Source organism: Balaenoptera musculus, chromosome 6 (genome assembly GCF_009873245.2).
Source record: "Balaenoptera musculus isolate JJ_BM4_2016_0621 chromosome 6, mBalMus1.pri.v3, whole genome shotgun sequence".
NCBI lineage: Eukaryota > Metazoa > Chordata > Mammalia > Artiodactyla > Balaenopteridae > Balaenoptera > Balaenoptera musculus.
The window spans coordinates 103,606,104-103,620,785 of record NC_045790.1 but is presented as its reverse complement, the minus strand read 5'-3'; the positions used below and the strand labels follow the sequence as shown (position 1 = coordinate 103,620,785).

Genomic DNA, 14,682 nt, shown 5'->3' with positions numbered 1-14,682 from the left:
ACAAAAACAGCAATTTCATCTGACTCACCCTTTAATGCCTACCTCATAGGGTTGCTTGTAGGGATTGAAAAGCATACATGGGACCACCCAGCACAGAGCCTGGATTGCGGGGCTTCAGGTGACTTAGGAAGCCCTTCCAATATTAATAGTTGAGGAACACGAGAGGAGTTGAGGTCGGTACAATGTGTAAAGAAATGTCAGAATTGGGGGACTGGGTGCGGGTGGGTGATGTGGGGGAAGGTAGAAACTAGGGTGACTCCCAGATTTGTGGCCTGGGGACATGGTACTATCTACTGATACAGGGAGCGCAGGAGGAGTAGATGTGAGGAGAGAGACAATGGATGAGTACTGGCCACGTGGAATTTGTGGTGCCTGTGGAGATGTCTAATTATATGGGACTGGAGCCCAAGAGAGAAGTGTGTGCCAGAGACAGAAAACAGGGAGTCAGCTGCATCCAGGGCGTATGGAACTGAAGTCCTGGGCTCAGATGAAATCACCCAGGATTAGCATTTGAAGTCATGTTTCCCGTGATCGCGGACCAAACACAACAACATTGAACAAAGTTGAGACGGTGAGTCGGGTTCCAACCAGCATTTGCTGAGTCTCACACCATCCAGGTTCCCTGCTAGGTGGGGAGAGGACGGGCAGGGAAATCTAGACATGCAGGAGTCATCTTCCCTGTCCTTGAGGACTCAGCAGTTAACTCAGCTTCTCTTTTGTAGGGTCTTGGAGGGTGGGGGAAACCTCTGGTTACAAAGTATAAAAGTGAAAATGCTATTACCCATCTTGTAGGACTGGATCTCAGGGATACATCCTGACATGCCTAGCCCGACCCTTTGCGCTCATCAATACTGCAAACAGCGATAGTGTTTTAGCCTAAAGAACATCTGGGGGGAGGGAGGGAGGACACCTGGTCTGAGTGTTGCAAAATATGACGTTGATCTTCTTGTATTTTTTTAAAGTTCAATGTAAAGTGTGGCAAGAATGCAAGGGACAGACATAACGACTGTGGTGTTGGGAAGGAGGATAAAGCTGGGGCTGGTGGTCGGAGGCGCTTTTGATTATAACGTGGTTGTATGTATTTGCAGGTGTGTGTATTTAGCCCGTTCATTAGCAGGAAACCCTCAGTATTGGAGAAATGTGTTTAGCTGGAAGGGGGCTTACTCAGCAATCGAGTGTTGTGTGTTCCAGGTGGGATCAGCTGGGATGCCCTCTGGAATCTCAGTAGGAAACTGTGGGGAAGAGAGGAAGTGGGGGTGTGAAGCTGGTGAGGCCAGGGACTCTGCTGGGGTGAGCCACACAAGAGCACGGAAATGTGAGGCTGCCATCCAAGGGCACCAGCCGACAGCTGAGGGTCAGAGACAGGCCCGGTCACCAAGGCAGCGCTGTGGACAGCACAGGCAGGCGTTCAGACTCCAGCCAAGTAGGTCGGGGATGAGCCTCAGTAGGGAATCTGGAGGACCATCAGGGAACCGAGGCAGAATAATAAAAATGAAGTAAAATGAAATAATAAAAACTGATCCTGTGTTAAGTACAAATGGAAGACATTATTGAATCCTCACAGTATCCATAGGAAGCAGGCCCTATTCTTCCAGTTTTACAGGTAAGGACACTGAATGCAGACAGGTTAAGTAGCTTGGCCAGGGTCGTCCAGCTAGGCGGTGTCTAGGAGATGGGAACCCCTTGCCCCGGCTCTGTGCTCCCCACAGACACTCAAGCACAGGGACCTGGTGGAAGTGAAGGGCAGCTGCAGCCTGGGGGCCCCCGTGTGCTCAGGGATCCCCAAGGCCCGTAGGCTGCAGCTTCAGGCTCGTCCTCAGCCGGCCTGGTTAGAGCCCACGTGTTGGGGGGTGAGAGGGAGTTGGGGAGCGGGTGGGGGAGGCCAGACAGTGAGCCGGCTGTCCTCGTGTTCCCACTCTCCTCACTCAGCTCCAGCAATAAGGGGTCGGTGTTGAGGGCAGACCTGAGAGGAAAATGGGCAGTTTCATGAAATGACGGGTTCCTTCCTATTAAGCAGGTTTTATAGTCCCAGGTGTGTTCTATCCATAGTGGCTTTCTGATTGCTCACTAATGATGGATAGATTATGGCCCACATAAAGTTGCTGTTCACTAAAAGTGGGATCCATTACTTTACGTTGACAACAGGCTGGGTTTGGGGCAAAGCTGGTGGAGAGGCTCCTCTCTCATCATCAGAAGCGCCAGCCTCCCTAGCAGCCCAGTGATGCCGTGTCTGCCTTCCAGGTAAATCGGAGACCATCTTCAAAAGAAAGGACAGGTGAGCCCAGGGCTGCTGCTTCGGTTCTGCCTTCTAGCTGGGTGACTGCAGGCTTCTGACTTTACACTCTGGGCCTCAGTTTCCTCATTCGCCCCAGAATGGAGATTCGAGGATTAAGTAAGGTGATTTCTCTGGAAAGCAGTGAAATTTATTATAACACCAAACAAATGTGATGTTACTTCGAGAGAGGACTTACTCCCAAGGACTCTTCGAAAGACCTCTTCAGATGCCGAATCCGTTAGTGTAGAAAGAACTTTGGGTTGGAAATCTGGAGATTTTATGTTTTAGGAATGCCTCTGCCACTAGCAGTGTGGCCCTGGGCAAGTCTCCAGTTTGTTTGTAAAGTGTGTGTGTGTGTGTGTGTGTGTGTGTGTGTGATGGTTCCTGGCGTGCAGGCTGGGTGTGAAGGCACAAGGCAGCTCTGGGGCTGTAGAGAAGCCCTCTTCTAACCCTGGGGGCCCCAGCAAAGGCGAGTTGAGCCCCATCAGCTGGGCTGTCACTTTGCTTTCCCACAACTCTCTCTTTACTCATTCTACCTATTAAACAGAAGTTCAACTACTTGGAGTTTTCCCAAAGAACATGGTTGTCACGGAAAGATCTCAGACTTTAGACTCTGACCAACTTGGTTTCAAATGATAACTTTATGCTTGTTAGCTGTGTGACGTCAGCCCTGGGACTCCACCTCTCTGAGCCTCTATTTCCTTGCAGGGTTGTTGTGAAGATTCGGTAGCTCATGGCTGTAAAGCACAGAACACAGAACATGGGTTCTACAAATGGTCATTTTTCCCTTTCCTCTTTCTCATTAAGATAATTTTGTTTCTACAGGGGAAGTTCGTTTATCTGGCAATCATTAGTTAGGTATGTACTAACTAATGTCCCTGGGGTTCATAAATGCCATAGTAATCAAGCTTCCTAATAATTTCATTTCAGAAAATGTTCATTGAGCACCCACTTTTCTGGGAATAGTGAGTAACATAAGGCTTGGTCTTTATCGTCAAGGAGCTCATAGTCAAATGGGAGAGAGAAAATAACAATGAATAATAATAATAGCCCACCATATGTTAGCCCTGGCAAGTCTCATTCTTTAACTCGTGTAATCCTCACAACAACCCCACGGCAGAGGCACTGCTCTTACTCCCATTTTCCAGCTGAGCAAACCGAGGCACAGAGAGGTCAGAAAACTGTCGAGGGTTCCACAGCTAGTAAGGGGCAGCAGCGCTGGGCTTCGGAGCACTGCAGGCAGAGTCCGTGTTCTTAGCTCCCACAATATACTTAAAGATGCAACTATAATACACCATAGCTATAGACCTAAAGACACACACACAGTCACATTACAGCGTGATGGGGATGTTTGCCATGGATGGGTTAAGATGTCACAGCCACGGGAGCACAAAGGACAGACTCGACGGGCCATTCTGGAGGGTTATGGGCTAGGAAAGGATTCTCAGCGGGAATCTTTGAGCTGGGCCTTCGGTGCTGAGTCAGAGCCCTGCAGGAGAAGAAGGAGGAGGGATGCGGGGTGTGGGGGGGGGGAGGCAAGGCTTAGAGGCGTGCAGAGGGGTGGGCGGGAGGGGCGGAAGGGGCAGAAAATGAGGCTGCTGAGATGCACCTGAGCTGCGGCCGGCCAAGGAAGGAGGGCCTTTTAAGCCACTCCGCGGAGGAGTTGCACTTGAGTGATCAGCTGTACCTCCTTGGGCCTAATTAACGTTATTTCTTTTAAACTGTTCAAGTAAATCCAGGACGCTCATCAGTAGTAAAACAAACAGGCTTTTTTGGTTGTTGTTGTTTGTTTTGTTTTACCATTTAGGTTTTCTTAATTGGACCTCTTCGAAAGCCAGGGAGTGGGGAGTGTTTGACAGGTGCAGTGATAGTTACTCCCATGGGGCCCGTAGCTCCCGTACTAGCCACTGGCCTGAGGGGTTTCTTTGGATACTCTTCCTTCAGTTCACCATATTCCATGTCTGAGTTCAATCTCGGAGTCTGAGGCCTGCCAGACAGGAGTTGTTACTTTTGCTAATACGGGGAGAGTCGCCGTATCAACATGAACCATCTACATGAGAGATTCGGCGGCACAGTCTTGTTCCGATGAACAGTGAGCGGCTTCAGGGAGGAGGTGAGGTAAAATCCTAAACTGGCTTTGTGGCTACAGGTGCTCAGTTAGTAGTCAATGAGCTGAGCTGCTTATCTCCCCCTCCCCCCAACCCCAGACCCACTCCTCTTCCTGTGTCCCCTAAATCTGTAAATGGTACCATCCCCCCACCCTGCTGACAACCCTCTCTTTCCCCTTCACCTCCATCCAGCCACCAGCTGCCCCCGAATCCACCTCTGTACCATTTCCGCATCCCAGCCCTGGCGCCGCTGCCCAGCTCAGGCCCTTGGGCCTCGGATGGCCCTGTATCTTCCTGCAACTAGTCTCCTCCCTGCCAAACCATCCTCCTCACGGACGCCAGAGTGATATGGGTGCCGTGTCACCCAGTGGTTGAAAATCCACTAGTTGCCTACAGATCAAGTACACACACAAGGTGTCTGGGAATCTTTTCTGCCCGTTCCCGCCTTGCGTTCCCAGGTTCATCTCTCCCTCTCCGTACTTTCCCTGTGTAACCTGGCCCATCACGGAAGCTTCCTGCATCATCCGGGGGCCTGACCACGCCAGACCTCTCTCGTTCCTCCTAACCCCCTGCCGGCGTCCATTCAGGCTCGTCCTCTCTGCCCACCATGTCTACCCACTCCAGTCCAGCCGGAGGGATGTTTCTCCGGAACACATCAAATTGTGTAATTAAGTTCTCAGAACCCTTCAGGGGCTCACCATCACTTCGGAACATTGTCCAAACTCCCCTAAAATGATATTCAAGACCCTTCCTATCAGGCCCTGCCTCCTCTCCAAGCTTGATCTTCTTCCATTGCCCTACTTCACACACATCCCGCATTCATTCTAGACGTGGGCTCAGGAAACTGACTGCCTGCATTCAAAACCCGGTTCCACGTCCTTTAGGCTGTGTGATCTTTGGCAAGTTACTTAACCTCTCTGGGCCTCTGTTTCCTTATCTGTAAAATAGAGTTGTAGAGGGTTAAATGAGATAATACTTCGAACAGCACCTGACCCATAAGAAGTCCCCGTTGGTGTGTGCTAATGTTGTTGTTTTTGCTGTGGTGATCTGGCCCCTGTGAATCTCCCGAGTGGGATTTCCAGGGCGCGTCCCACTCCACTCACTGGCTGTTCTCCAGCCATCAGAACGTATGTGGCTCTCTCCTGCCTTTGCAAAACCCCACCCCGGCAGCACGTTACCTGTTCTTCCTCCCCGCCTCACCTGTCTGTCTCCCACCCTGCCCCTTCCTGCCTGGCCCTCGGAAACCTGACTGTAGAGCGCCTCCTTCTCGCCTGCCTCAGAAATCGCCTGGCACACTGGGAGTAGGAATTTGCCTCCACCAGGTGCGAGGCTGCCTTGGCTGAGGCTGGAAGGGGCTGCTCCCTGCCCCCTGTCCAGCATGTACTCTGTGACATCTGCTTGTCTACCAGAGGCTTGTTTTTGCCGAAGATCTGCTCCCTGTGCCCGTGACACTAGGGGTCTCAGTTGCTAAGATTGGATGCAAATCCACCCGCGTGACAGAGGACTGCTCTCACTGGCTTTGACTTCCCTGGTGTTGCAGACATGGTATTTCTTCAGCAGTTGTCCTCTTACCTGCCCCTCGCTGCTAATAATGTTTTGTGGCTTGGTATTCAGTGGCTGAATTTCTCTCCTGAAATATTTTAGCTTGCTTCTCCCAGATGACCAGCTGACTTCCTCAGGTGCCTCATAAATCTCCCATCCAGAGCTCCTGCTCTTGTAGATCATCCCAATGCGCTGGTCACAGCAGCCCAGAATCAACCCTCTGCTGATTAATGTCACTTGCATGTTTGTAACACAGCCTTCCACTGTGGTGATGTCAAGATAAATGATTGTTCAGAACCTGTTAGTTGGCAGAAGCCAGGGACCTCAGTGTGCCCCCCTTTATTGTAGAGGTGAGTACAACAAAGCCCAGGAGGTTAGGTGACTTTCTCACAGTCACACAGTCAGAAATTACCTAACTAAATTGGGACTAGAATCCAGATTTTCCGGTTTTCACTTCAGTATTCTTTCTAACTCACCAAAAGCTATTTCTTTTCTTTTTTTAATTAAAATTTTAAACAACTTAAAGTGGTAAAATATGCATAACGTAAAATTTACCATCTTTACCATTTTTAAGTGTACAGTTCAGTAGTATTAAGTATATTCGTATTGTTGTACAACCATAACCATCATCCGTCTCCGGAACTTTTTCCGTCTTCCCAGACTGAAGCTCTACCCATCACACACTCACTCCCCATTCCTCCCTACTCCCAGCCTTTGGTAACCACCATTCCACTTTCTGTCTCTATGAATTTGACCACTGTAGGTACCCACACAAGTGGAACCATATAGTATTTGTCCTTTTGTGTGATGGCTTCTTTCACTTAGTGTAGTGTCTTCAAGTTTCATTGTAGCGTATGTCAGAATTTCCTTCCTGTTTATAGCTGAATAATACTCAATTGTATGTATGTACCACATTTTGTTTATCCATTCATCTGTCAATTGACATTTGGGTTTCTCCCACCTTTTGGCTGTTGTCAGTAATGCTGCAGTGAACATGGGCGTTCAAATATTTGTTCGCCAAAAGCTATTCCTTATGAAAATATAATTAGAGATACTTGCTGCTACCTACTGTTGCCACTTGTATTTTTTTCCTAATGGTGTTTGGAAAATACAAAAAAACACACAGTGAAGAATGTAAAAGTTGCTCATTTTATGTGGTATATACTTACAGGATTTTATGTTCATGTTGCCCATGATTTTAAAAGTTTTATACAGACTGAGAGAGAATTTTAACAGGTAGGCCAATCTGTGTATTAGGGAGAACACTTGAAATATATTTAAGGGACAGACAGCATAATAACTGAGTATGACCTTGGCCAACCATGGCATTTTGGAGATGAGTTCATTCAGAGTATGAGCTTATCTTAACAGTAATACAGAGGGAACTTCTTGTGGTGGTGCTTCCTTAAGACTATTTTAACATCTTCTTTTAAAAACATTTTTGTTGGAGTATAGCTGATTTACAATGTTGTGTTAGTTTCAGGTGTACAGCAAAGTGAATCAGTTATATACATCTATCTATCTATCTATCTATATCTCAACTCTTTTTTTAGATTCTTTCCCCATATAGGTCATTACAGAGTATTGAGTAGAGTTCCCTGTGCTATACAGTAGATCCTTATTAGTTATCTATTTTATATATAGTAGTGTGTATATGTCAATCCCAATCTCCCAATTTATCCCTCCCCGCCCCTCTTACCCCCTGGTAACCATAAGTTTGTTTTCTACATCTGTAACTCTATTTCTATTTTGTAGATAAGTTCATTTGTAGCTTTTCTTTAGATTCCACATATAAGTCAGACAGAGAAAGACAAATATCACATTTTAACATCTTAATAGAGTATCTTACTGCTAAGAAGAGTCCAATTTTGAATGGGGGTCTTTCCCAGTCACATTTCTTAAATATCCACCAGGGGGCAGTAAAAGACATAAAAATTTTCAACAGGGCCGATGAGTGCCTGGCAATCAGGTCACTGCATCCTCTTTGCATCTCTCTCAGCTATCCGTGCATACAGTTATAAGATGATGAATTTCACATCATCTCATTTCACAAGAGTATGTTTGGGTGAAACTGGCGATACCATCAGCTGTAACCCAATTGCAAGTCTTCCTCACATTCAGGCTAACGTTAATGCGTAAAACTTCATTCAATGTGTTGGGCCCAGATTGTATTTTTATTTAATTCACGTTAGTCCAGCGATTCTCAAATGGAGTGAACATCAGAATTACCTGTCATGCTTTTTCCCAGATACACATGCCCAGGTCTCATCCCAGATCTAGAAAATCAGAATTTCTGGGGCTGGGGCCTAGTTATATAGACTATCTTTAGATTCTGGCCCATGAGGAGGGGTCACTCTTGAGTAAAACCTCAGAGGAAAGTGAATGTGAATTCTGGAATTTTTTTTTCTCTTTTGAAAATAGAAGTTGCTGAAGGGTCTGGTGGCTTTGGGAACCACATGCAGAACAGCTATGAAGCTTTCCCATAAATGGTGCCTGTAGTAGACCAAGCCAGGAACCCAGACAGAAGATCTGGAATTGAGGCAGGCCTGGCAAACTCAGGATCTACATTTACAGTTCCAAGAAGGCCATGCTCCGGGGCCAAACTGTTCAGAGTGAGGCCAGAGCTCAGATATTGTCTGCTATATTAAGAGAATCTTTCCTATAGTATTCAGGGAAAAGAAGCCTTTAATTTTACCTTAGCATAGGTAAAGATGGCACAGAGGACCTGCCGTGAGGTCAAAAGACTTCAGTTCTCATCCTAACCATCCCACTAGCCAGTTAGGGAACCCAAGGCAAGTTACGTCACCTCTCTGAGCCTCAGCTTCCCTGTTTGAATTATGAGAGGATTAGATGCCATTGATCTCTGAGGATCCTTCCACTTCTAAAAATTCAATGATTCTATTAGTATTAATAACCTTGATTTGTATGGTTCTACTCCGGCAAAGAGCAGAAAAAATATTCAGTAATGCAACGAATGACAGAGACTATTGACCATGTAGTTTAATTTATTTAAGGCATATGCACTGAATTCAAAGGAGAAAATATTGCAGCCAATAATATATTGAACTGTTAGTATCTTCAGCATAGCAAAAGCTTTCCAGAGGGAAAAATTACCCATTAGTGCAAACTTGACGTTTTTCACTTTCTGATCCATAACTGCCATCTCTCCAGTATGTTTATATTTACTGTAAAGGGCCAAATGTATGAATGCTTCGGATGAATATTAAATAACTACATAAGCATCAAGGTCATTGTCGCAAAGAAGGCTCCGTGGAGGGCCCTGGGAGGCTGGCATTGATATCCTGTGAAGTTCCATTCTCGAATCCTGCTGACAAGGGGAAACAATTGGTGTGGACCATTATTAAAGCTTTAAGTGTTTCTCCATTGTTAAAGATCTTTTACAAGCCCGGAGTAACTGATAGTGCCAAAGGAATTGGCAAAAGCTTCACTTAGAAATATAGGCTGGTCAGAGAGATAAGTAAAACCCAGAACACAGTTGTCCTGGGTTGGGCATACGCAGCAAAGGTGCGTATCCGGTCGAGTCCAGCTCTGAGGCAAGCCGGCACCGCTCTGAGTTAGAGTTCAGAAAGGAAGGAAAGCTTGTTCAGGGGCTCTTTCATACCAGAAGCTGCAGAGAGAGCCGCTCCCTCTTTCCAATTCACCTTTAAATTTCCCCCAGCTTGTCCCCCAGGACAAGCGTCCGGGGCAACTGGGTGTGTGTGAGTGATGTAGACCCGCAGATCCAGACTAACTGCACTGGTCAAGTGCCCAGGATAACTACGTGGGTGTCCTGCTGACCTGGAGCTAGGAGGAGAGCAAATCTTAGGATGACAGAATCCAGTTTCAAGAGATCTCAACAGATTAAAGGATTGGCTGAGTCATGATGAACTTAATGAGAGATATAGATGGTAAGCTAACAGCTCCCGTGCAGCCGATCTGTGTAGTGCTGTGTTCTGCCCTGTGCACATTTCAGTTGATTTCCTCTTTACAATGACCCAGGGAGGAAAGGTTTTTATATCCCCATTTTTAAAACGAGGAAACTGAGACATGGAAGTACAGAGGAGGGTGCAAGCACTTCAGAGCCCTCGATCTAGATTCCAATCCAAGTTCTGCCCCTCAGTCTACCGGCAAGTTACTTCATCTTTAAAAAATAGCACTAGCCAGGCTTTATGGCTGCCTTTCATGTGTCAGGTTCTGTGGGCTTCGCCCTTTGCATTTATTATCTCATTTAATCCTCAGAACAATCTTTCTCCTATTTTACAGATGAGGAAGGCACAGATAAGTCACTTGCCCAAGGTCACACAGTAAGTAGCAGGGCCAGGATATGAGCCCAGACAGTCTGACTCCCAGGCCTGTGTTCTTCACAGGTACGGTACCGTCTCGGTTTCCTGTACCGTGAAAAGGGAACAACCGTGTGTTCTGTGAGGGTTAGATGAAATGACTTATGTAAAGTGCCTCATGTAGTCGCCACACACGGTAGGCATCATAGATAGTGCTAGACTCTCATCATCACCATCTCTATACCGTCATCAGTTAAATCACTCGCTCGGGGTTAGAGCTAATAACTGACAAAGACCTGGCACTCAAACCCAGGTCCTGTGACTGAAAATCCGCTGGACTGTGGGGGACAAGATCGGGGGCAGTTTTTAGGTCACTGTCTCAGTGCCTCGTACAGTTTTTACCTCCCCGGTAGGTGCTGAGTGAGTCCTCACATAGGTGGGGCCTGTTTTTCTCGCTCATTCACCAAACATTTGACGAGGTCCTGCTGTGTCTCGAGGGACCGGAGAGGACAAGAATACAGTGCTAACCATCCTTTTTCTCCCCCCCAGGTTCGAATGGTGAAAGATGGGGACCCCTCCTGGAAGCCCACTTTTATTGTGAAACCTGATAGTGGTTGTCAGGGTGACGGAATCTACCTCATTAAAGACCCCAGTGACATCCGCCTGGCAGGGACCCTCCAGAGCAGGCCGGCGGTGGTCCAGGAGTACATCTGCAAACCTCTCCTTATCGACAAGCTCAAGTTTGATATCCGTCTGTATGTCCTACTAAAGTCCTTAGAGCCCTTAGAGATTTATGTAGCCAAAGACGGACTCTCGCGGTTTTGTACAGAGCCGTATCAGGAGCCGCACCCCAGAAACCTGCACCACATCTTTATGCATTTGACCAACTATTCGCTGAACATCCATAGTGGTAACTTTGTCCATTCGGACAGTACTAGCACAGGCAGCAAAAGGACTTTCTCTAGCATTCTTTGTAGGTTGTCTTCCAAGGGTGTTGACATCAAGAAGGTCTGGTCTGATATCATCTCCTTGGTGATTAAGACTGTCATTGCCCTGACTCCAGAGCTCAGAGTGTTCTACCAGTCGGATATCCCCGCAGGGAGGCCGGGGCCCACGTGCTTCCAGGTAACCATCGCCAGTTCCCAGCCTGAATTCTTGACCTTGATGGGGGCCTTTGGAGGGCTCCCTAGCCTCGTGTGGGATGAGGGATGGGGGTGGGATGGCCAGAGGGATGGAGGGATTGTTGCTGCCATGGGCTTTGGCGTGAAACCAGGGTCCAACTTCCTGCTTTCTATTTGCTGGCTGTGTAATTTGGAGCAAGTTACTTCTATTTTCCTACCTGTAAAATGGGACCAAGAGTACCTCCCTTAAAGGATGCTTGTAAGAGTCAAACGAGGTGTATGGAAAACGCAGTGCCTCCCGTTCATTTGTTCATTCTTTCTTCTAGCAATTTTTACCACCTGCTTAGTAGGGGCCAGGCACTGTTCAAGGCAGTAACTCAGGTCCCTGCTGGCTGATGCAGAGAGTCTGCTATTGTGGGAGACAAATAAGTTAAAAAGTAATTAGTATAAAGTGTCACAAGTGCTAGAATAGAGTAGGAAATGTACCGGGCGCTGTGAGATTGGGGGACCGTCTAACATTTTCTGAGCGGGAATGAGGGTGGCTGGGAAGACTTCCCAGAAGCAGCAGCAGTTAAGAACCTGGAGTAAGAGTTAGATGGAGCAGGTGAGGCTGCCTAGGGCTGGGGAGACTAAGCGTCCTAGGGGAGAGATGTTTGCAGCCCTAGAGGTGAGTATGGCTGGAGGGTGGGGTTTGAGGCAGAGATATGGAGGGAGATGAGGAAGATAAGGTGGGAGAGATAGGTAGGAGGTCTGTCGTGGAAAGCAGTAGGGGCCACAGGAGGGTGCTAGCCCGGCACCGATGCACTCAGGTTTGTGTGTTGCAAAGAACAAACTGGCCGCAGGGTGGAGAGTGGATTGTGGGGAGACTGGGAGCGGGGTGGAGGGGGGAACTGGTGAGCCGACTGCTTTCCTACGAGCAAGAGAGGATGCTGGCTTGGATTGGGAAGGGCTTGGTGGAGTTGGAGAGAATAGATTTGAGAGCCATTGAAGAGGTAGAATGGCCAGACTTGGTGATTGGCTGGGGCTGGGGGACAGTGGAGAGATGGTGGCAGGGGGGGAGTGGGGAGAACCCAGACCAACTCCCAGGCTTAGGCGCTTGGGTGGATGGAGAGAAGCCACCGGCGGGGGACCAGCTTGTAGTGGCAGGGGGGTCAGGAGTTGGACTTGAACATGCCTTTGAAGGACCTGCGTGACACCCAGGTGGGGAGGTTGGGTGGACATTGGGCATCTGGGCCTGGAGTTTGGGAGAGAGAGATCTGGGCAGGAGAGAGATTGGGAACATCAGCGTTCAGATGGTCACTGAGCCCTGAGCGGCCACAGGGTGAGAAGAGGCCAGGAAGACCCCCCATGAACACTGCCATTCAAGTAAGGGACAGGCAGGGGGAAGGGGGGCAGCAAAGGAAGCCAAGAAGAAGTGGCTTGAGCTATAGAAGGGATGTCAGGAGAGGAAGCAGCCTAAATGCTTGGAGAGGAAGCACGCAGGGGTCAGCCGTGGCAAACGCTGCTGAGATGTCGTGTCAGACCCGAACGGAAAGTGACCATTGCACTTACTGACCCGTGGGGTGATGGGACAGGGTGATGGTAGAGGACGAAGCCAGTGTGCGGGCGGGGAGGAGATGGGAACGGGGGTGGCGCATTCTTCCAGATCCTTTGGCCATAAAGGTGGTGGCGGGGGACTCGGCGTCCAGGCGCTTGGTAGGCACAGTTTCCTGCCACCAGATAAATCGGAATAGGGAACAGACGGTACGAAGGAACACCTCTGGGACCCTCTCCATCCAATCTTTAAAGTTATTTTGTAGCAGTTAGTATATAAGAAAGAACACATGGAACATGTATGTGAGCTACAAAGCAAAACCACCAAATCATCATCCCCAGCCCACCTCCCAACCCAAGATCCCCAATTACCGTGCTTCTCCCCCATCCCATTTCTCACCCCGAGGTAATCATGGTCCCAAATTTTATGTTTATCATTTCCTTGCTTAAAAAAATCCTTTTTTTATACGTGAATGTATCCCTAAGCAGTATATTGTTTTGCTTTTCTTGGTTTTGAGCTTTATAAAAATACTACGATCAAGTCCATAGTCTTCTGTGACCTTCTTTTCCGCTCTGTGTTGAGGTGGGTCGTTGGTGCTGTTTCATTTGCTCTGCTGGGTCTTCCATTGTAAATACGCACACTGGGTTCATCAGTTCTTCTGTCAATGAGCATTTGAGTTGTTTCTGGTCCTCTACCTAAGGCTGTGGCAGGAGAGAAACGGGTAGCGTGGAAGGAAGGGGAGGCAGTGGGGCAGCGTCTCTGATGGGTGGGGTGTTCCTTCAGCAGCAGAAGAGGAGGCTAGTCCCAGGGTGCGGCCCCAGATCCAGAGAGGTGACCCGGGCGGCTGGACACCCGTCAGTGGGATTTTCAGGCGGGGTGGCAGAAGCCTTTGCAGGGGGAGTTCAGGCAGTGATCAGTTCCAGGAAGGGCTACTTGTCACCCAGAGATCTGTCCTTAGGCACTTGGCTCCAGGTTCTCGTTCCCAGGCAGGATGTCTAGCTCAGCCATCAGGCAGGTGGCTTAGGGCCTTAGAAAGGGGAAGTGGGCAGAGCTTAGAGGCAGGACCAGAGAAAACAAGTCCTGGCTTGAGCCATCAGAAGGTTAGGGCGAAGGAGAGAGTTGCAACGTGGAGGCATCCAGGGGTCATCCCGGGGGACTGTGTGGTCACATCTGTTCGACAGTGACAGCTATTCCAGGAGTATCATGTGGGCCGGCATGCGTGGCCAAGCCACAGAGCCCTGGCACAGCGAGGGTGCAGGGTGGAGGGCCAGGGCGGTGGTCTTGCTGCTTGTCTTGCTGTGGACAGGCGGCATGGGGCAGCCGTGGGTGGAACCAGGGGCCCAACTGCAGGGCAGACAGGGAGGGAGCCGCTGGTTTGGACAGATCGCGTCTAGCAAATGGAACCACAGCCCTGTGACCGTTTTCCACTGCTTGACCACACTAAGTGCCGCCAGGCCTGGGGTCAGGAGAGGAGCACAGGGCCGGAAGTAACCCTCCAGGAGGATCTCGTCCTCTTCCCAGCGGTTTCTTCACCACCCTGGGCGCGTTTCTTCACCACCCTGAGCCTCTGTTTCTTTCTCTGTGAATCCCCTACACTCACTTCCCTACCTGCCTTCCTTGGAGTAGTGTGAAGTAATGAAGGCGAAGGTATAAAGCATTAGATGTTTAAGATCTGTTTTGTCGTATATTTCAGATCCATAGTGATTGAGAAAGCAGTATCTTTTTCTCCTTGGATTCCTCTCTTGCTTTCTTTAGTCTTATCACTTGTTAAAACACTTGTTAGTTTGGGTCTCAAGCACCTGAACTAACTTGGAACCCAAAG

The 14,682-nt window shown here is 48.7% G+C and overlaps 1 protein-coding gene across 5 annotated transcripts in view; it reads left to right on the top strand.

Annotated features, from left to right (window-relative positions):
• The window catches only part of TTLL11 (tubulin tyrosine ligase like 11), a 256,473-nt gene that overhangs the window by 85,153 nt on the left and 156,638 nt on the right, over positions 1–14,682 (top strand). For 3 of the 5 annotated variants that reach the window (XM_036856233.1, XM_036856232.1, XM_036856234.1), the window contains one exon: positions 10,755–11,330. The exons of 1 other annotated variant lie outside the window; for it this stretch is intronic. In XM_036856233.1, coding sequence (XP_036712128.1) covers positions 10,755–11,330 — 576 coding nt within the window. Of the gene's footprint in view, positions 1–2,195; positions 2,276–10,754; positions 11,331–14,682 lie in introns of those variants that run through there. One more of the 5 variants, XM_036856235.1, reaches the window with a different exon arrangement.